The sequence below is a fragment of the Mycteria americana genome, chromosome 7 (assembly GCF_035582795.1).
Source record: "Mycteria americana isolate JAX WOST 10 ecotype Jacksonville Zoo and Gardens chromosome 7, USCA_MyAme_1.0, whole genome shotgun sequence".
NCBI classification, from domain to species: Eukaryota; Metazoa; Chordata; class Aves; order Ciconiiformes; family Ciconiidae; genus Mycteria; species Mycteria americana.
The window spans coordinates 68043372-68065393 of NC_134371.1; the positions used below are offsets into that span (position 1 = coordinate 68043372).

General features: G+C 41.7%; 1 protein-coding gene across 1 annotated transcript in view; it reads right to left on the bottom strand.

Annotated features, from left to right (window-relative positions):
* Nucleotides 1-22022, bottom strand: part of JAK1 (Janus kinase 1) — a 67274-nt gene that overhangs the window by 24063 nt on the left and 21189 nt on the right. Inside the window, exons 2-4 of the mRNA XM_075508917.1 lie at nt 8956-9031; nt 7877-8075; nt 5478-5601 (exon numbers count right to left, since the gene is read on the bottom strand). Of these exons, the coding sequence (XP_075365032.1) occupies nt 5478-5601; nt 7877-8075; nt 8956-8961 (329 nt within the window). The 5' untranslated portion in view covers nt 8962-9031. The remainder of the gene's footprint in view (nt 1-5477; nt 5602-7876; nt 8076-8955; nt 9032-22022) is intronic.

Consider the following 22022-nt stretch of genomic DNA (forward strand, 5'->3'; position numbering starts at 1 on the left):
TTCCCTTTGGTTTCAGATGGAGCTGGTGAAAAAGACACTAATTCAAATCATCCAGTTTTAAAGGGACACAGTCAATCTTCTGTGTATATTGCAAACAAGTTTTTTACTCATACCTGTACACAAGGCTATTTAATTGAAAACCTGCTAAAGGAGTTGGCATCTGCTGAAAATCACAGAATCGTATAGGTTGGAAAAGACCTTTAAGATCATCAAGTCCAACCGTAAACCTAACACTACCAAGCCCACCACTACACCATGTCCCTAAGCACCTCACCCAAACGGCTTTTCAATACCTCCAGGGATGGGGACTCAACCCCTTCCCCTGGGCAGCCTGTTCCAGTGCTTGATAACACTTTCAGTGAAGTAAAATTTCCTAATATCCAGTCTAAACCTCCCCTGGTGCAACTTGAGGCCATTTCCTCTCATCCTACTTTAACTCCAAAATAAATGAAATTTTGGAGTTCAAGCCTCTGTTAGCACCTTTTGAGAAATCTTTGTCTAAATTATTCCAGAAATTTGTGTTTATCTGGGTTCTAGTAACATTTTAAATCAAGTAAAGTTTAGTTAAATCTGGTTTGAATCAATGTGCCTTTTGCAAAGGTTCATGCCTTGCAAAGGATCATGAACTACTTACAATTAAAAGGTTACAACAGAGCAGATTTACCCAACTGCTAAGTAGGAAGGATTTCTGTAAGAATATGTCAATCTAACTCCAGAGGAGCATTCAGCACTATCAAGAGCAAACAACGCAGTATGACTGGATTGTGTGTGTGTGTATATATATTACTGCATTAATACAAAGGGAGATCTGAAATCAGACATTTCTGATGGACAGTGAGCACCGTGTCACAGAATTTGTTTCACATTACCATGACATCTTGACAGCTAAGCTTTTAATGGCTACCTAAATATGTGATCAGCAAAATCATAACCATTTTTTGTGACCAAAATGAGATCAAACAGCTTTACACAAGAAAAAGACAAATGAACATGAATGGTAATAGACACTGCACGTAAAAGAAGTAGTAAAGAAAAAATGAGTGGAAAAAACCCAAGGTTGTAAGTAGAAAACGCTGAGGCATGTGATGGGTATATCCAACTCCTGAACTGGAAATGCACGTTTTCTGTACTGAAAGAAAAAGCTGAATAGATAAACTACATTATAATCTACAAACACGTTTTGAGATTACAAATAACAAATCTGTTTAAATAACAAATCACTATGTCACTCAAGCAGTTTCATTTCAAATCTAATGCAATAAAAATTGCAAGAGACATGTCCTGGAAGACAGCAGGCAGGCAGTAAGTCAACTGGCAAATGCTTACGAACATTATGGAGCAGGACAACCCACATGCAAATGTGTGTTTTAAAATATGTGACTATATCTTTGTGATTTGTCTCTGACCAGAAGGAGAGTTCATGGATTAAGCCCCAGTTCTGCAGTGGTTGAGGCTGGTGTGTATCAGCCTCAGTGCAGAGTCAGGATCTCAAAGAGCAAAACAAAATTAACACTTTTAGTTCAGCACCGTGGGTTTTAATCACACGTGTTATCTGCACAGTAAGTTGACCATTCAAATGAAGAATTATGTATCAAATTGCTCTCAAAGAGAGGTGAGACTTTCTGTACTGTGTCTCTGTCCATCCTTTATTTTTGGTAAGTCTTTTCAAGTCCCCAAAATGCATGTATCTATAGCATGAGTAGGAACACCAACATGCAACTATGCTAACTCCCTAACTCCTGACAAGTACTGTAAGATACAGCAGAACTCCCTTGGGTTGAAGAACAAAAAGCAAAGGGAAGCAAATCCTTCTGCCTCCAGGAAACGACTTTGTTTCAGTATGCTCCTTTCTAAGATGAGTGATAATTAATAACTCCAATTCTTTTGGTATTTCCTGAAAATAATTATGGGCAAGGTATTGTGTATTGTTTGTAACTGAGATGAGAATTTGCTCCTTTCCCCAATTAAACTGCACTGATTAAGACAACACTTGTTAGTTACAATAAAAATTAGAGCGCCATTGTTTGAGGAACCATATAAATAAAGAAGGAGAGTCTGTGCCTTGAAGATACCGATGGGCTTGTGGTAAGAGGGAGGCAGATTATTACTATTCCTCTTTCACAACCAGAAACAGGAGCACAAGCTTTCCAATTCAGAAGTCCTGCAAACGAGCTGGAAAGGAGACTGTGTGCTCCTGAGTTTCAGGAGCATGACCTACCCCTCCTTTAGAGCACTTTAGCCCAGGACAGGCACCTGCGGCATGGGTGAGAGCCAGTGGGGGGATTTTGGGAGCCAGCCTGACCAGGTCATCCCCGGGAAGGAGCAGTTTTGCACTTCACCCATTCAATCTGCCCAAGGAGCGGTGGAAATGCTGGAGGGGGACCTGCTGTTCTCTTTCACCTACAGCGACTCTGACAGTCCTTCTTTCCAGAGTTTCCAGAAACACGTGTATTGGGCCCCTTCTCTATGCCAAGAAACACTGCTACCTCTGGCTTAAACACAATCCAGCTATGGAACAGTAAAACTCCTCCTCCATCAGCTGGTGTGCTAATTAGTCCAGGATATTACACAATACTGTGGTTTGTTACGTTGTAGGCTGTTGGTTTTTTTAAACTTGAGGCAAGTGAAAGAAATATAGGGCTAGTTACCAAGTTTCTAGTGAAGAGCAAGTCCTTTTAAAATATTACCAAAAGTATAGCAGCTGGCACAGATCTGATAGGGAAAGGAGGCGGGAAGTCCACACAGTCAGAAACCAAACCTAAAGCTTTCAGCAGTGGGAGAAAAATCAAACGTCTAAAAGCACTTGAAACTACTCAGTCACATACCTTCATTTTATATATATAATTTTACTAGGACATGACTAAATCAAGCCTATCAATGTAATGACATTTCAGAAATAAGGTTGTCCACATAAACATGGTTTAGTCTCTAAATGATTATATACAGTCTAACACACTGCACTATTAAGTAAGTCCAGACCATTTTCCTTTTTCAAAAGGAATTCTGCCTCTTGCAGAGCTCAGAATAAATAATATTCATTTAGAGAACAGTTTCATAATCCTGTACTGCTCACAATTTTTCACTGCTCAGCCCTGCTCTCAGTTCAGATGCCCAAGCCAAGACACACAATAGATCAGAAATGAAAGAAAAGAAAGTATCACTTCACCAATACATTACAGTATTCCTAGGGAGACAGGAATCTTTAGATTTTAGCACCTAATCTCATATAATCTCTTCTTAAATGCATATGAAATTCTTGGCCCAAGGTTTGCCAATTTGCATGCATGAAATACATCTGACAAAAGAGACGCCTCTGCCAAACTTCAAATCTCAACTCCAAAGCTTAAAAAAATAAACCACCAGAACTTTTAAATACAGAAAGCAGGACATTTTCCATAGCTTCATTCCATAAAATCACAGAACAGAAAAGTTTTCAGAAAATAAAGTTCAACATGGAGTAATTCTGCCCACATACCAAACATTTGATAGAGTTGTGAACAGCCAAAGAAGATTTATAAGAGGGAGCTGTTCAAGCAGTTTTAAAAGGTGGTTGTTACCCGCCATGCAGGTAAGATGCTGTAGGAATGAAAGAGTACCTGGAGAGAGCTCTCATCATTCACCCAAAGCAGAAACATATAAACACCAAACACAGCAGAAACTATTTTTTAAGAATTGAGTTAAAAACAGCATCATACTTCTAATCAGAAGATTAAATTCCCACAACTACCTTTTTAAAATACCACCTTCTTTTACTGAGGAAAGCGCACCACATCAAAGAATTTCAGTATCAGGGGAAAACGCCCCAGATTCACATTATACCAAGAAAGCTTATTACCCAGTATATGGTTAATCTGACTGATCTCTTAAAGCAAGAAGGGGCATTTAATGCTCTGTAAGAGGCCATCAGAGTCCTCAGAGCTTCTTTTAGAGAGTCACTCAATTCTCTTATTGTACGGTGTTTATCTGCCAAACTTAAATCATAGCTGTTTAAAACTGAGATTAGCCAAGGTTAAGTCATTAATACCACTAACAGACTGTGTTAAAGAAAAAAGAAAATACTATAATATCCTCTTCCTCTTCTAAAAATAGCTATCGGTATTATAATTACTTGAAAAGCAAACATCATCTTGTTGACTGTCAGTATTTTTTTTTCTCGTAACAGTTCATCCAACAACAATAACAATTCCAGTCTGGCACAAATGTAATAAGCATTGAGACACCTTACAGTTCAAAGATCACATTTTCAAAGCTCCCTCTTTGTATCTGCATAAGCAAAGTGGTTGTTATTCACTAACAAGCCTAGAAAACGCTTTGGATGCACAACCTGAGGTTTATACATGCCAGTTCTCCCCTTAGCACATACAAGTGAGAGTCACGTTGTCTAACTAGAGATTATCAGGAAAAAGATGTGAAAATGCAGACAGCTATATTACCACTTGAAGTTTTTTCTCTATAGCCCAAACTGACCATGTACGTGAGTATTACATTTTAAGGCAGAGAGGGAATATTACATAGAAGCTTATTTTCTTACAATTGTACCTTGAAGAATCAACAAAAGTGATCTGTGGACTTGCTTTAGGAAGATGGGTAAAATTTCTAGACTAATTATTCCTGGAAGCAAAGCTTATTCCATATATTTTTCTCCTATATCATACACTGAAAGCTCATATTAATGCAAGAAGAAAAGTCAGAATAAAAATAAAAAAAGAAGGCACTATAATGTGCAGAATTAGATTTCTATCAAATCCTAAAAGGAGGACATCCTTCCTTTAGGTAGAGTGTGTGAGAGCGCTCAACAGTTGTCAGCATTACTGCTTTCACTTTCCAGCGGATGAGGGCTGGTGTACCCATTCAGCCCCAAAAACCTCAACAGGCTATGTGCTATATTTTAAGAATGCCACCTGAAGTTCAGTCTGATGGTACATGACAGATAAAGATCCTGGGAACAGTGGTTTCTATTTTCTGATGCTTTCTCCAGTCTAGTGCATGCCAGCCACAGCAAGGTCACACAAATTCCCCTACAGTCCTAGAGGAGAATTTCAAAAGCAATATGCTTTTGAAAAGCAGCAAATGCTGCTTTTTCCTTTCAAGTTAACAGTAAAATTCCCATTGACTTCAGTAGGAGTACAGTTCACTTTGAACACTTCAAATGAAAATTGAAACATGCAAAATACTGACACAATAAAACAACATTTTTCAGGCATTTCCTTCAATTTAGCTTTTAGCTAGTTCAGTCACCTACAGCTTTGTGGATACGGGTTCTTGTGGTTTTTCAACTTCTGGGGCTTTTTTCAAGGTTATATAGCGAAGATGAAAGAAAAATCATTTTAAGCTTTTGCTGTTAATCTCTTATCTATGCTGTGAAAAGCAAGCTATTTCTTTTGGTTTTGCTTTCCTGCTTCTTCAGTGAGTTCAGTAGTAAGAGTTAGAGCATCCACATATGGTTAAGAATCATTTTTCAGACATTTTGCACTTACCTCATTCGATAATGGAGCCGGTGTGATGTTTTTTCATCTATCTTAAAGACCTGGTTTGGTGCATACCAGAGTCTTTTGTTTTCATCATACAGTGCAAAGAGATTATGGCACAGAGGAGATATAGCTGTCAGAGAAAAGTAAATGAACGTATGAATCACAAGGCTACAATACATATGCACACCCCAAAATTACAAATGCATAAAGCAAATATCTAATCTTGCAAAATATATCATAAAAAGAAACTGATACTAGGATTAGTTTAAAACAAACATTAGAAAGTTATGGTTAAAGTGGAACTGCAAACTGCATGTTGGTTCACTCCATTGGTTTTATAATGTATTAAACAGCGTATCATTTCAGCTACTTCTAACATTAAACTTATTCTGAAATCCTGATTTTGCCAAAGGTCTGAACTTCAGCGGAAATGACCTAAAAATCTTCAATTCTTCCAGATCACAGAAATGGGTGTTTTAACAAAACCACTCAGCAATACCACAACTTTGTTCTCAGTTTTATTTTATCAATAAATTTTACTCCCATAGTTGAAATCGAAGGTTTTAGTGAAACGATGAAATTCCCCCTCTCATTAGCAAACGAGCAGAAAGCATAACATGTCATTCTTCCATTCTTTGCTAATTCAACAGAGGGATTTCTGACAAAGAACAGACTTTGACTTGTATGTCTAGGCTGCCCTGCTTTAACCTTTGCATTTACATCATCCCAGAGAAAAACAGGCTACGGTATGTTTACAGGGCTGCCGTTGTTTGAATTCCTTACTTTCATTTCCTGCTCAATAGAAGGCAGTACCTTTTTGCAAAAGCCCTGGTCAGGCAAGCAGCTCTGTTGCAGAGAGCACTGTAGCATGTGCTTAAGTGTCTTTCTGAAATTGGGCCAACTGCAGAGCACTTCGTTTGGGTCCTGCAGAATTCAGTGAAACCGTTTCTATTGTGAATTGCGGAGAGAGAGCAGAAGGGAAGAAGAGGAGCCAAGGAAATAAAAACTGAACGGCCTAATTGCAAAGTTCACAGAAGGCGGGGTTGGGCAGCCACTGCCTTCTGCAGGTCAGCAAGCAGTAAGTAGATGCCATCAATGGTTTAACTATTCAAGTTGCGACTTACAGCAGAGACCAGCATCCCAGGCTTGCTGAAACGGGTAAGACTTTTGTACTTCACTACCATGTGCTGTGGACTTAGCGAAAAGCGAGAGAAGGCAAAAAGAAGTTCCCTTAAGGAAAGCTCATTTTAACTCATTTCTTCAAAGGTTTTAAACTTCCAGCAGAAATTACTGGGAGCAGTTGCACCGTATGTGGGTTCACACCCATACAAACAGCAGCAGTTCACAGCTCTTACATGCTGACATAAACGGGTGGGTTTTAAGTACTCCTCATTTTCATTAAAACTTATGCAAAAACAACATGAGTACTTATTTGATGAGGTTTGTCCTTCAGATTCCCATCATCCCTGCCTTTCCAATGGAAGAGAAGCAATTAGGCAAATGAACTGAAGGGTACTCAATGTTACAAGAACCAAGGTGACATGGGAAAAGAAAACATTTTAAAGCTGCAGGAAAACTTATGCCCAGTTTGCCTCTTTATATAGCCAGATTCACCACTCCCGCATCAGCTGAATAATACTTAGTGTTCCATGAAGCTTGGGGAGCACAAAATTAGGATCAGGGCGGGAAAGAACTTTAGAATTGTAAATATAAAAGTACACTGCTTCATGAGGCTCAAACATAGATTAAATCCACTAATTCCAGTATAATCACACACATGTTCAAATATTGTGCTGAGTCAAGGATCACAGTGACAAAGCAAGAAGACTTCATTATACATTTATGTATTACTGCATTTGTGAACAGTTCAGGTTTTCTTAACTGGTGAATTTTATTAGTACTACAGACATCATAACTCTCTGCAAAGAAGTGTCAAGTAACAGAAAACTAAAACCAGAAAAGTAGTTAATAGGTTTTGCTTGGGTTTTTTTTAATTAGCTCTCTCCAAAATGTTTTATATCACAGGACAGATCCTGACCGGCTTACCAACTAGCATATGAGGTAAAGCCGGCTTTGTGTTAACTTATTTGTATATGGTGTCTTCTCTTCTCTTAAAAGAAACCTAATCATCCCACCCAAATTAAAAAATCAGTACCTGTACCTGCCAGAAACCAGGGTGGGAGGTCATCACTTTATACGAATCTCAAGACAGTCCTCCCACCATTTCTTCCACTCCAAGCAGTTTAAGAACTGCCCAAACAGACCCTTGGCAAAAGTTTCCATCCTAGACTACGTAACATGCATATTTCTTCTGCGTGTAAGTCGATGTTTGTAGAGAAGGATGCATCACTTTTGATACTATCAGGCCTTGCCACTGAGAACTTATATAAAACCCATATACTCACAACACCTCTGGGCAGCTTCAATGCACAGCTCCTCCGAGGTAAACTCGCCACTGGTGTAACAAATGGGATTTTTATCTTGCAGGTAGAAAAGTATTTCTAAACCCTGATGCTGAGCTTCCAGGTTTACTTCGCTCTTCTTTGTGCTCCTCATTTTTGCACAGAAAGCCATGGCTTTGCAATCTTCTTTTACGTTTAGATACTGAAAGCAGAGGAAAAATAGTTAAGGAAAATGTGAAGAAGAGTTTGAATATTTGTCAGAACACAAATCCATTGCTTAATGAGGCTACTGCATACTATGATGAGCTAGCATCATAGGCACAGCATTTCTCAAAGTCTTCGCATTGGTGATCTGATTATTCAAAATCAGTACTTTTCACTAATGAGGGGAAAAGTGAAAAAAGAAATGTCAATGATTATTCTGTTTCTGGTAACTCTGTTCCAAGTAATTCCCCTCTGCTGAAGGTCTTGTGGTTCCACAACTATTCTAGAAGGCTTCTCTTCTTACTGTAAAGCAGGAATAACTTTCACATCCTTAAGCACCTAACTGTCTGAAAAACAATACTTGAGGCTGGGTAATATAAACAGTACAATTTATATTTCCTTTTAAAAAAAAAAAAAAGTTAGCTTCTATTTTTAGAATTTCCTTTAACAGCTTAATATTCCTCATAGTTTTCTCACCTCTCAGCCTTTGTTTTTTAAACTCCTTATACTTAATGTGTCATGGTGAAATAAGCTTTATTGGAGAGTTATTTTTTTTATTATTACTTCTCTCTATCTCCAGAAGGAAAGAGTAGCACTAAGTAGGTTTAATGCAGTATCTTTTGGACTGCCAAGAACGTATACAAGACAGCTCTGACTCGAAAAAAAATGCACGTTGCATTTTATACCCAGTGCTTAAATAGAAAGACTGGAAAGGAGTTAGATGAACACACACTCCGGGTATTATGGGGTCAGTGTTCCATGTTTTACTAAGCTTTAGCTCAATTAAGAACAAAAGCCCAAACCACCAATTCTATAGTTTACGAACTTAATTCTCCCACCGAAAAACAAACAAAACCAAACCTCAAAAGCCAACACACCTGCATTTATGTGACTGTCTGATCCTCTACGCAACTGAAATGGATTGTCTTCACACTCTCCAAGAGCAACTTGACTCTGGCTGAGGAAAAAAAAAAAAAAAAAATTGTCAGGAATGGCTTTGTACAGTTTGAGGCACAAAATATACAGTCAGGCTGATAAAATGCCACTTGCAATCTGAGGGAATCTTTTCATTAATATAAACGAGATCCAGATCTAGCCTCAACCAAAGACAGTCATAGCAAGCATCTAGGAGTCTATGTAAATCTACTGATTTCTTTTGACTCTTTGGATGCACCGGTTGAGATGCAAATAAAAAACGGGGAAAGCCTTCATTATTCATTGTTTTTTTCATATTTTCAGAGCATCAACCATGAGTTTGGTGCCGTACTCATTGCAACCTTTAGCTGTAACACCAAAGGAGCATTCTTCTCTTTGCTTTACCTCCTTCACAGCTTTGAAGTCACTTCAGTCTTCACATTTCTAACTAAATATTGCTAATTCCAATTCTTCCCTAGTCTCTATTGTTTCTTCCCCTTCCAGATTATCAGGTTTTTTCCTTTGTTTTATTCTCCTTTGCTCTATGAAAGGTGCAGAGCCTTGGGTGGGCAGCAGAGAATAAGGAAGCTACTCAAGGGAGTATCATTGCAAGGGTCATACTTCTCAGAGGAACCTTCTTCACAAGGAGTGCAGCCTATGACTTCAGTGCCTTCAAGCAGCAGGGGCACCTTCCAAGAGCCTACTTTTTTTTTTAAGCCTTATCTAACACCACAAACCACCTCAGTATTCTGGGGCTGGTTTGCAAAACTACTCCCATCCAAAGTTACAGCTTATCCTTATCACCTGAAGCAAACCAGGAAAATATCAATACCATCTTTTTTTAATGGTAGGCGGGACAGTCCCTCTATTTAAAGTATTGTCTGATACCAGGGCTGTAAAATCAACACCACACTACAGGAATACTTAAGAAGCAGAGGGTGGAAGAATGAGTGTTGGTAAGAAGTCTCCTTAGTCCCAATCCTGATGGTAGAGCATGGAGCATCAGCGAAAGAGCTGGCATGCTTGGAAGGCATGGGTGTATGTTCCTTTCCAAAGGGGGACAGGCTGCTCCTCTCCCACTGGCATGGGAATAAGCCAGGTGGGGAAGGAGTCTGGACTTCTTGAAGAGAAGGAGGATGTGGGACTCTGTTCTGCATCTCCAGAGAGGCTCCCGTGCTCTGGCACTGGCCCCACATCACTGTCCATCAGCCACGGCTCCATGCTCTCAAAGGGAAACCATCCCACTTGCTTCTCCTGGGGTAGCCACTAATTAAGTGCGACAGTAACCTAAACGTGACAAAATGGGTCTAAACTAAACGTGACAGTACTGTGGGTTTGGTAAATGTTGCCCATCACTCGTCTGAGGCTGAAAGACTCCTCCAATTCTATTCTCCATCCCTCCTTTTCCTCTTCTCCCCTATCTCTGCCAAAATGTACTTGCACTAAATGTGTGTTGGTTTTGCTGCAACAGCATTAGGCCTTAATGTGATATAGCAGACTTCAATGAATATTGCTTTATAAGCCTTAGGCTTAGTCTGGAGAAAGTCTGACACTGCTGCACAAGCTTCCCTTGTGCTTGTAAAGCACCCAGCAAATGCGATACTATCATAGAAAAAAAAAAGAAAATTAACAGCACAGCACACATTTACAATTAAATTGCATGTTCCTTCCACCCGTGCCACTTTAATGGTAAATTTGAGTTTCCAGACACACTCCCTCGGCAATAATATGGAGAAGTAGTAATTGAGAGCATGATTACTGGAACATGCAAACAAGCCAGTCATTATTTCTGCACAGCACCAGAAAAATTAAATGCAAAAGGTTAAGGATATTAGCTTTAATCTAATAGAAAACACTCTCTTTTAAACGACATATAACTGAAACTCGATATATTTTAATGTCTGTGTGGGCATAATATTAAAAAGATTGTCCAGACATTTTAAAATGTGAAGGAAAATATAAAACCATTGCCTTCTTGCAGATTCATAAATCAAAATTGTTGCTTTTCAACACAGTGTTCTTTGGTTTTGCTTAATAGCTCGTACTCTTGTTTCTAATCACGGCAGCAATTGCCAGAATACAAAAAACACCCTTAAGTGCTGCTTCATTTACAATACGCTTTGGGGGATGAACCAAACAAACCAACACCCAATCTCTAACTTACTCTTACTAATGAGTTTTCCAGATATTCCCATGTTCCATGTCAGGAATTCACCTTTTTAAAAATGCATCTTAACGGTCTTCCAAAAAGTCTCCGTTGAACAAGACAAATTCCTGCTCTGTCTTAGCAGTAGCATCTCTCACCAGTCCTAGACAGTAATATTGTTGTACATACAGGTCACGGCACCCGGTGACAGCCAGGACAGCATTACGGCAGCCCTTTGCTCCTCCAATACCCTGCTGCCTGCAGGCACGTACAGGCAGCTGTGCGACTGTCCCCCGTCCAAGCCTCACCCCAGACCCGTGTCGGTGACTCAGAGCTCCCCACAGCCATTACGTTGGTCTCTTGCAATCTTAGGTATCACATTACACAGCCCCATCACAAACTCTCATGCCTCATCTCAGAAATCTTAAGGGGATTTTTATCCTTTGCCACTTAAAAGATTTCAGAGCCTCAGCAGACCATTGTTTTTTGTTTATCTTCTGCAGGTTACCTCCCTCCCTCTTCAATGTTCCCTGATGAACTTACAGATACCGGCTGTACCCTTTCTGAGACTGCGTTTGCCTTGGCTTGTGCCATGCTCCACTCATCTCTTCTGCACAACAAGCTCCACTTTCTCTTGCTCATCCTCGCAGCATCTCTCAATGCTTAACCCATCCTCCTCGAGCAGCGCTACTCCAGGGGACAGACACGGGACCACAGGGATGCACTCAGTCTCTGCTGGGAGTAGTCTGACTGAAAGGATAGCATTTGCTTTTTTCAGAGCACATTTTCTCTTCACCCGATTTGTTTCTCATGGTGGAAACAGTCTTTTGTGAGGCATGCTGCAAAATATTTAGCGGAAGGTAGGACGGCTCTTCTCAAGATACTACTTGTTCACTCCACATGCATTATAGCCTTTTGAGTGCTCCCCAAAGCAAAGGGTTTCTCTGGTCATTTAAAATCCTGACCAGTGGATACACACATACCTGCCACCTTCTTAAAAGCCTGTGTTTCAGTCGCAGAGTAACTCAGCTAGCTGGCAGGGTGAGCAAATCCCCAGCCCGGTGCACCACCAGCAGAGGGGGACAACGGTTCATCCTTCGCGCAAGGGCTACAACCACAAAATTCGTGATTTTGGGTGCACGCAGGCACAAAAACAAAAGCATGCAGCCACGATTGCCAAAACTCACATCTAATTTCTTTGGATGAGGTCAATGAACAGATCTGGAGCCCACAGAAAGCATTTTTTTCTCATACACAGATAAAGCCCTCACAAAATTTTGGTATCAGAAAGATGAAAAGTTAAAAAAAATCGGGAAAGGGAATTCTAAAGGCAAGTTGTTCAAAATGAGTTTGTTTCTGGTTTGGCTATTAAACTATTAAGACTTGATGAAATATTTGGAAGAGAATAATATTCGGTAAAAACTCCTGCCTATACTTGCCACAGCCAAGATCTCCTCAGTAAAAGCAGAGTGGTTCGAGCCCAACAGTCCTGGCATTTCTAAGGGAAAAACCCGAATGTACAACGCTATTTGTTAAATGACCCCCTTAAACTTTTGTGTCTCAAAAATCAAGGAAAGAAAAGGCGGAGGCTTAAATCAAATACTTCAGAAACTATTTGCAAATCTTCCTTGAACCAGAGAGAAGAATTTAATCCGCTGTTGTGGAAGGAGGAGCTCGGGAAAGCCCACCTGGCTCCGAAGCCTCCTGTGAAGCTGCGACATCTGCACCTGGCCCTGCCAAGAGTCCCCCTCGACAAAAATACCACGAAACTCAAAAAGAGCTTCACTTGAATAAGGAAACAGAGCATAAAGCTGTCAGCTGGGAGATACTTCAAGATGTCAGATACCAAAAGAAACTGGCTACAAGCCCCAACAGGCATTTTTAAGAAAACTCACCTGAGTTCAAACAAGGCTCCCCATCTGAGCAGACAAAAGGATCTGTTGCGTTTTTACCCCAACTCAGTTTTCTCGCTCTCCGTGGGACACACTTAAATTTCTCCCAGCAGAACTGCCGCGATTCCCAAAAGAAAGGCACTGCGATGCAGAGGAGCTGCAAGCAGAGCTGCCGTGCCTGCCAGGAGAAATGCCATCAGCTGCCTGAAAGGTGCTGCCTGTCCCGGCTGGACCCCATGGACCCAGCACCCTTTGTTTTCCATTCATAAAAACATTTTAATGGGCAAAGGGAAAACACGAAACCCACATAGGTTTTGAGAAGAAACCCCCCAGGGCACATCCACACTTAACCTGAGGCAAACCTGCACACTGAGACCCGCTTGGATTTAAAATGCAAGTTTTGCTTCCGGCTCATTTTGGGGAGTTCTGACAGGAAAACCTGACCCCCTTCGCTGGCCCTGCTACACCACTGGCCCTACGCTTCCCACCGTAAACAAAGAACATGGAAGCTAAATGCAACGACGGAATGTCTGTTTTGGGAGCAAAAGTCCCTAAAAAGTGGGGACAGGAAAATCCCTGATAAAATCTGACCAAACCAGAACTTGGTTTGAAGCACCATTTGCAAGCTCTTCCTCTTTTTTTCCCTCTCAACCACTTTAGTTTCTGGTTTCATGACAGGGACAGAGCCAGGGGATGTTTACGATTGCTTATACTAAGATACTAACAGATAGGCTTTCCTTAAGCGTGCAGAGCATGTCATTTTTGTAGTATTCATAGTTTATGTCAGCCCAAAAGTTCTCCATTACTATTATTTTTTCAACACGCTAGTAAAGAAACATGTCACCACCCATACAGCACGGGACATGCATCTAATCTAGCATAATCAACCAGAGACTCACTTAAAATAAAACCAGGCGCTCTACTTAACTTCATAAATTTTAACGAGAGAAAATTACAGTACCGATATGATAACAAAGAGCAATGAAGCAGCACATTAAAATCCCAAATCACTGAAGGGGCTATCGCACTGCTGACCACCCACCCTCCTAGAGCAGCTGGGGGAAGGTACAACCACCACCACAGCAGATGAAGGTCAGATCAGCCTCAATTAACTAAAGCTCACTGGAAAGAAAAAGGTTAAAACTTTTCATTGGAGTAGAACATCACCATACACAGAGCTCCTTCAGGTCTAAAACTCTTGTCCAAGTACATCTGAGGACAGCAAAAGGTTCAGCACCTCCTTCCCTGCTGCCTACAGTGCCCACCCATGTCTTCTTCCAACCTATGGATCTGCTCACTATGCTAACTCTCAAAGCTCCTGTTCACTAATAATTTAAAATTAACTAGAATAACTACTATCGGTGCTCTTTTCTAGGGATGTTTCTTTCCAGTCACACTGAAGAAAAAAGGCTTTCAAAATGTGACTTTTGGAAATTCAAGAACCCAAATGCTACAGAGCAGAATGAGGCTGTCTTTTTAACTGTATTTGGGTCCCTTCTGTGCATATGCAATATTTCATCATCTTTATGTATGTGATCACATGCTATTTTTTTTTTCCACAGGACTCTTTCACTGAATGCACAATTCAGTGTTTATTTTATTTTATTCTATTATTCAGAGTGATGTCACCACATGCTGTTTACTTCTGCCCTAAAAACAGAATTACTAATTCCCCTTGGGTTTTTCTATAGTATTCATTCTGCGATATGACTGATCTGTGTTGTAAAACTTTGTTTTAAAAATTGGGCTGAGAGCGCATACAACGGAAATTTTCAGCAAAAATAGTTAACGCACAGCAAAGTTCTTAAGAACTGAAAAACAGGGTGCATATGATTGGGTATGTCAGCCAACCTTCACTATTCACACGCCTATATTAACAGATGTTATAGATTTCCATTTTTAGCAATCTAACTCCGAAAAGCAGAGGAGGCAGACTCCTGGTGCATTCACCTACTGACTGCTTCGGACCAGACCCAACGCTTTGCGAACCCACTCAATTCACTGTCGCACTATGAGAACTAAGCGTGCTCGTTTCCTGTGCTTTTCCAATGCAATTTCAGCTGCTTCTCTGAATTTCATGACGTGTCACCTATGTGGAAAGAAGTTTTTCAGCTCGCTCTGAAAGCTGCGTGTTAATTTACCACCTTTGTTGTCCCGTCTGTAACGGCTGTTGCAGATGCATGAGCACGTACACAAACACAAAGTCACATTTTCCTCTGTATTACCTGATCTTTCCAGCCTGATGTTCCTTTGGATACGGACTGGGCTTCTATGAAAGGAAGTGACCAACAATTTTTACAGCTTGCTTCTAAACTCTAACTGTGTACTTAATTCTTTCTCATCCACTATTCCTGGTATAATAACAACTTTAAATTATTCAATTCTTGAGAAGCTTACAATCTGTTAGTATATCCTTGTATAGTCAATACTAACCACTTTTCAGCTAAAGCGGTATCAATTTCCTTGAAGGCAAATATATTCACGTATCAAGCTTCAAGCCATCATGGAAACCTACCAAACAATGGCATGATTTTTATGTAATTACCGTGTAGCCGATACTCCAAAACCTACTACGTGCAAACAAGGGGAAGTTCATTTATTTTTTTTTCCCACAAGCCAACCATCTAAAAAAGAGCTTTATTACTAAGACTGATGCTAACGGGACCGAAGGGGGATTCCAGCCTTAAAAGAGGTTTACATGGACAATCTGTTTGTATTCCTGCCTGGGACACAGCATTAATGATCCTCTTCCTTCCTTTATGTTCTCCTCCACACCGCTCACCTATGTCCCTTCTCTGTGCCTGCGCTAGCATGCAGTTTGCACCTTTCAGATGTGATGGAAGTTCTCTGGCAGAGTGCCACGTCATCTTCCCAGCAATGAAGCAGATCTTCAGGAAACACGGCCTCTTCCTGGTGGCACTGCACTGATTTAAGGAGTTTCCTGGTGTTCACTTCAGATGTGTGGAAAAACTTTCAGGAAAAACTTTCAGTCGGTGCAGCAAAGACCTCCAAATCCACAGCTTCTTGGAAGAGAAAGTGTTAAGGGTGTGCAAAGCTTGTTCCTCCTGGGTTTACCTGGCAAGTGATCCTCGTCAGGTCACTAGAACTGGATGTAGCAAGACTATGCATGTGCTCTTCATGCCCCAGTTAAAAGCTAAAACTTCAGTGAAAGGTAATATAATGTGCCTCACAACTGGGGCAGACAGAGAGTGAACACAGGGTCACATACATCAGCTCCGCTAATGCACGCTAACTCTTTCAACTCAAGAGTCTTTGGTCGTACACCCAAGCCAGAAGTCAGCACAGCACTTAGGTCTATGAGGAGGTGCTGAAGCCCAGGGAATGGCTCTACCTTTTCCAAAAGAGGAAAACACACTGTAGTTGTTGCACAGATCCATCAGAAAGGCAGGGGTGGAAACAAACATAGAAAGAATGGAAGAAAAACCACTACAACACATGTGACTTTGCTGACTGGAAGACTACATCACACAACTCACTGCTGTGCCATGGATGTACGCAGCAAGAGCAGCCATCTGGCCAGGATGGTGCTGTGATTTAGGAGCACAAGGGAGATACAGTGTCCAACAATGTGTCAGGACTTCTACAAAGCTTCAACACCTACCTTCCTCCTCCACAAAACATCCTAGTAATTCAAGCTCCCTTTGCTCCCTGAATATTTAGGAGCTACCAGCAGTTTTCCTAAGCAGGAGGGAAATAAAGCATTTTCATTGTCCACGTCCATTGTCCAGATGAAGGTCTGTAAGTGCAGAACAACTCCCCTCTTTAACTGGACTGGAGCAAGAGAGATTGCTTCATCCTGCTCTCCCAAGCCTTAGAATCTCAGAGATGCCACCACGCTGAAGTATTTGATGAAGAAACCTGATGTCTGGGGACTCACTATGCATCTACAAGTTCTCCTCCAAGTTCTCTTCGCAAGCCATGAGTTTTATAAGCCGCAATCCATCCCATCTCCACCTTATTCACCTAACTGATTTCATCTGCTTAGCAGTCTGTACATGTGGAGAAGAGATGACCCCCAGGTCTTAGACGTGCCATCCTGGCACCAAACTGTTCCATACTCAACACTGTTCTGCTGGGTAATTATTTAGACTAAGAGTGTACCTGGGAGGGGGCTATTTGTACCCCCTGTTGCAAAACCACTACATCACCTTTGGCATAATACCAAGACGATACATCCCTTTGGGTACAACAACCATCTGCATGATCCACTGGTGCTCCTCAACAAGGGAATCCTACATTTTACTTGCTTTTAAGGAAAAAAATTCTTGGATTTATTATGACAGCACCTGGATTTCCGATCATGTCTTAGATCTTTAGTAAGAAACAAATCAAAACAAACAAACAAACAGCTGCTATCTAGCAAAGTCAAGACTGGTGAGACAGCACAAGAAACACTGTCAGCATGTCTCTTCTGCAAATGAGTAGAGGAGAAGGAGAAATTAAATGACTTGCCCACTTACCCAGGAAATCAGCGCCAGCATCGGTAACTAGCCTGGGTCTCCCACGTCCCACTCTGCAGCCTCTAACATGAGAGGCAGAATTAGAAGCAATAGTTCCTCCAAATACCAACGGCCTGAGTAGGTGGACTTCACACACACTACAGCTTTCTAGTTCGAGAGTATGTAAAACGTGCAAATGTGCTGGGCTCTGACCACAGAGCTACTGCAAAGCTCCCCTCCTCTGAGACTCACCGGCTGTTCACAAACCGCTCTAGCAAAGCACAGTAACCACACACGGTCATTTCCCTCGTGTTCAGCCCTATAGCCACTTCCTTGAGAGCAGCTACAGATGTTCTTAACCTTTTTAATTTTCAAATCATATCACAAAATGGAGACTCTTGTCCCAGCTTTCTCCACCCCCTGCTTCCTCCTCCCTGGAGCTGGGCAACACTAAGTGCACAGGCTGCACATTACGACGGTGGCAGCAAAGAGGGACTGCAAGCAAGCCCCATGCTCCTTCCTCATCCCCTACGCACTAGTACACCTCTGTGTTCCCCCACCATCAGCCACCACATGCACAGAGGTCTCCTGGTCTCACGGAAGGAACGGGTGCGAGAGGAGGTTTTGCTACAGCAAAATTCCTTTACCCCAGAGAAGGAACTTGCCCAGCATCATCCTGCAATGGGGCTGAGCTGCCCAGCAGCAGTGCTGGCACCCCAGCACTTCCCAAGGAGCAGGAATTACTGATGGTGAAGAACCACCTCAAGTTGACCACAGCAGCCCTCAGAAGAACGAACTGAAATACTGGCATCTCTTTGCATTCTACCTGCTTTAAAAGTAAGTGTCACTAACTTGTTGCCATAAGCACTAAACTAACTTATAAAGGCCTTAAAGAGTTTTATCGGTGTGGTCAACATCTACTCTGCATACGGCAAGACACTTGAATCCCCTAGATTGCTTTATTCACGAAGATTTCTGGTAGTCGTGTGCTTCCTGTGGTGGCTTTGCACCTTGGTAAGTGTTTTTTGATGGTTTGCCTTTTTCTTTTTTTTTAATGTGGTGAGAAGATATTGTTAAAGTTCACTCTTAAGGGCTCACCATTTAAAACAAGTCATAAACAAAAGCAAACAAAACTTTACCAGTTATCGTTGCGTTTCTGTTCACAGCAAATGACCAACAAAGATATCCCCCAACCAACAAACATTCTTTCTATAATATAGTTGCAAAACCATACAATTTCATAGCAAACTTGGGATTTGCTATCAACAGCAAGAGCAATTTGATCTTCAAAGTCTCCTACCCCTCTCTGTGTTCTCTGCTCATCTTTTATTAAGTTAAAATCATAGAATCATTTAGGTTCCCTGTTGTAAAGCTGGTAGCCCCAATACTGGAACACTGCATGCAATTCTGGTTGGAGATGGTATGGCCAGATGGTACAAAAACAGTCTCAGGGTTAAAGATAGCAGCTCCACTAAAGCCCTTTCTGTTAGGCACTATATATATAGTTCCGATGCAACAAAGTAAAAAGCTGAGATTTGAAGTGCAGCAACCTCTGCAAAGCAGCAGGTGCTCCAGTAGCAGAGGAGGTGCTAATTGTAGCTGTGTGGTCCCATAAGTCACAGTGCAAAAAGATCTGTAAAGACCATCACACATGGTAAAACAGAACAGGAATGGAGCAACGAGAAAAATTTCAATGGGATTCCAGATCCGAGCACAGATGACTTCTGGTCCTACTGACAGGGCTCCAGGTTAATCCAATTTGGCAAAAAACTTTGAGGTACAGCCTCACATACAGCTACCAAACAGAAGTCACCAGCCTCTTCCTCCTCCTGTCCTCACCAAGCTCCTCTAGCAGCAGCACACCTTCCTTTCAGTTAGCTCAACCTAACTACACAGGTGAACGTGTGGCTATGCTGCAACCAACACAACTACTGAAATCAAGAAAGAAAAACATGCATCATCAACAATGAAGAACTTCTAGGTGGCACCTCTGTCCTTCAGGCAGAAACTAATTCCTGGAAAACCTGCCACCCAGCAGAGCAAAACTCAGCAATAGGAAGAAGGGGAGCTTAGCTTCAGTTTTTCTTTCCCCCTCCTTTCTCCCACTATCTGCATAAGGGAAGAATATGGCAATACCAACTAACTGCTAGCACTCACACGGTGTTCCTTCACCAAGAAGGGCTCAAGGGACTCCAGCTGGTCTTTCTCCACAGTGTGAAGCCCTACTACTGTCAAAAAAACCCTCAACTCCTGACTGTGCTTCCAGGTCTAGAAAGCTAGAAGTCCTCATCTGAAAAGCAGTGTTACCTCTTCCTCTGCCAGACAGAAGCTGCATTATGATTTCTGCTACATTGTGGAAACCACCACCTGCATTTGAAAACAGATTGTCCCACGTGTAGCATTCCTATCCATAACTGTAAGCAGAGCAACTCCAGCTTTCGCTGCCCATCCCACTGGCCACCCTGGGCCACCACATGCTGTCACGCACCATGCAGGCCACCAGAGCATCCTGGACAGTGAGCTACCAGTACCTCAGTCTGTGGGGAAACTGCTCCTTCATATCAACAGACCATTTTTTTATTGCTTGTGAGATAACTTATACGCAGATGCTCTCTTGCAAAAGAATTAGCAAGCGTTGCCATGGAAAGCCACAGCCAACTGAGACCAATTTACAGAAACAGATGAGCTCTACAGTAGTTACGCCAATGCTACCCAGAGCTTTGAAAATCAAATACACTGACCTCCAACTAAAACCTATTTGCTGGGAAACTAATGAAGGAGAGTTAGTCAAGGTAACATTTCAACCTTGCCTTACTATACCTATTAACTACTATATTTTGAAGAAGCTTTTGCTTTCTCAGCCACTGTGCTTCACTCTTCTCACTACAGGGAATGGCAGTCACCATGTCTGCAAATAAGAGGTGTATTACTGTGCTCACTAGTGCTAAAGCAGTCGACAAATTGAGGGTAAATGTTCTAATGGTGGTAGGTGTAGCAAGGAGGAGCTATTACTGAAAAACTGAAAGCATTCAGGTTAATTAATGTTCCAATAAACAGTATGCCTAAAAAAAAAAATCTAGATTTAGCCACGTAGGTGCACAAGAGACATGTTCAATGGAAAGTGAACAATATGGAGTTTTCCAACCCAAAAAGTTCCCATGGAAAATTATTGGACTACACTGGTTCACTGTGTAGTGAAAAAAATGTTCTAAGTTTAGGAAAGCTGGAGGAGAGTAACCAGCTTAGCACTTCACGTTAAAAACCAGCTAACCAAAAGAAGAGGCCTCTGACAGTCCCACCTCCACCTCCACGAGTGACACCTGGGGACAGGACTCGTACGTGGGACAAGAGAGCTGCGTGCTCACAGAGGATCCGCTCACCAAACTGTGAGGACCACAAAGTGGCTCAAAGATTGCATTTGCTTTTAGAGCTCTTCTGAAAGGCAAAGGCTGGATGTAGAGGTCAGCACGCATATGAGTGGGTGGGCTTCAGAACAGGAATGGTCTTTGCAGATAGTTCACTGTCATTTTAGCTAACGGGTCCTAATGTCATTTTCCAGACACTGTATTTTGTTATCTGTGCATGCTGAAACAAACTCACAAGGCCCATTTGGCTGTTACCCACCCTTTGGTGGGGTTTTCTTTGGCTCGAGTGAAATCTCACTGAACCGCACTCACGGGGTTGCACCAGGGATGGGCGTTCAGGAGATGGCAGAAGGGGTCAAGGCAGCACCGCACCGGCAGCCTGACAACTGCTTTTTCACACTGCACTGCTCCATTAAATGCATGTAACTGGCATTTCCTACCAGCTCCCACCAGCATGACAGAGATTACAAGGAAGACCAGCCCTCAGAAAGGAAAACCAAAGTCAAGTTCTGACACTGCTATTTGAAGCTAATCGTATTTTTTAACTTTTAACTTAAGCAACTGCTTCTCAACAGTGCAGTACGTATCCACTGCCATGCTCATACCTGTGTGTACTTTTCAAAGTATGTGTATGACTGGAGATGAGAAAGATTTACTGCTGTTGAGACATAATTTTCAATAGGAGTGGGAAATACAGTTCTTTATTGCCCATCTGTTGGGATAAACACACATAGTAATTACTTTTTATTATCGACTAATAAAGAGTACACCTGTATTAGTTAGCTGTAAACACATTTATCCCTATTAGTCAGAGGAAGGAACTGTGACTAGTTAATTGGCTTGTCTGAAGCACAATGAGACACAACACTGAAGTCCCTCTTCTAAGCCCATTCAGTTCATTTTATGGACTGATTTTCTCCTTATTTTCTGCTCTCCTCACCACTTCACCAAGGCCAGAGCCTCTCAGGGCAGGCAGCAGGTCAGCCCATCCGCAAGGTCCCCGCAAGGACTGCTGTGCTAGATGCTGCAGCCTTACCACCAAGGACTTCTTGTGCTTCATTTCACGCAACCCAAAGGCCAGCCAGGGGTGGCTGCAAGTGTGTGGAAAACAGAAGAGTACGGAGAACGACCTTTAGCAAAAAAGGATCACAGTGATAAAACTTGTAA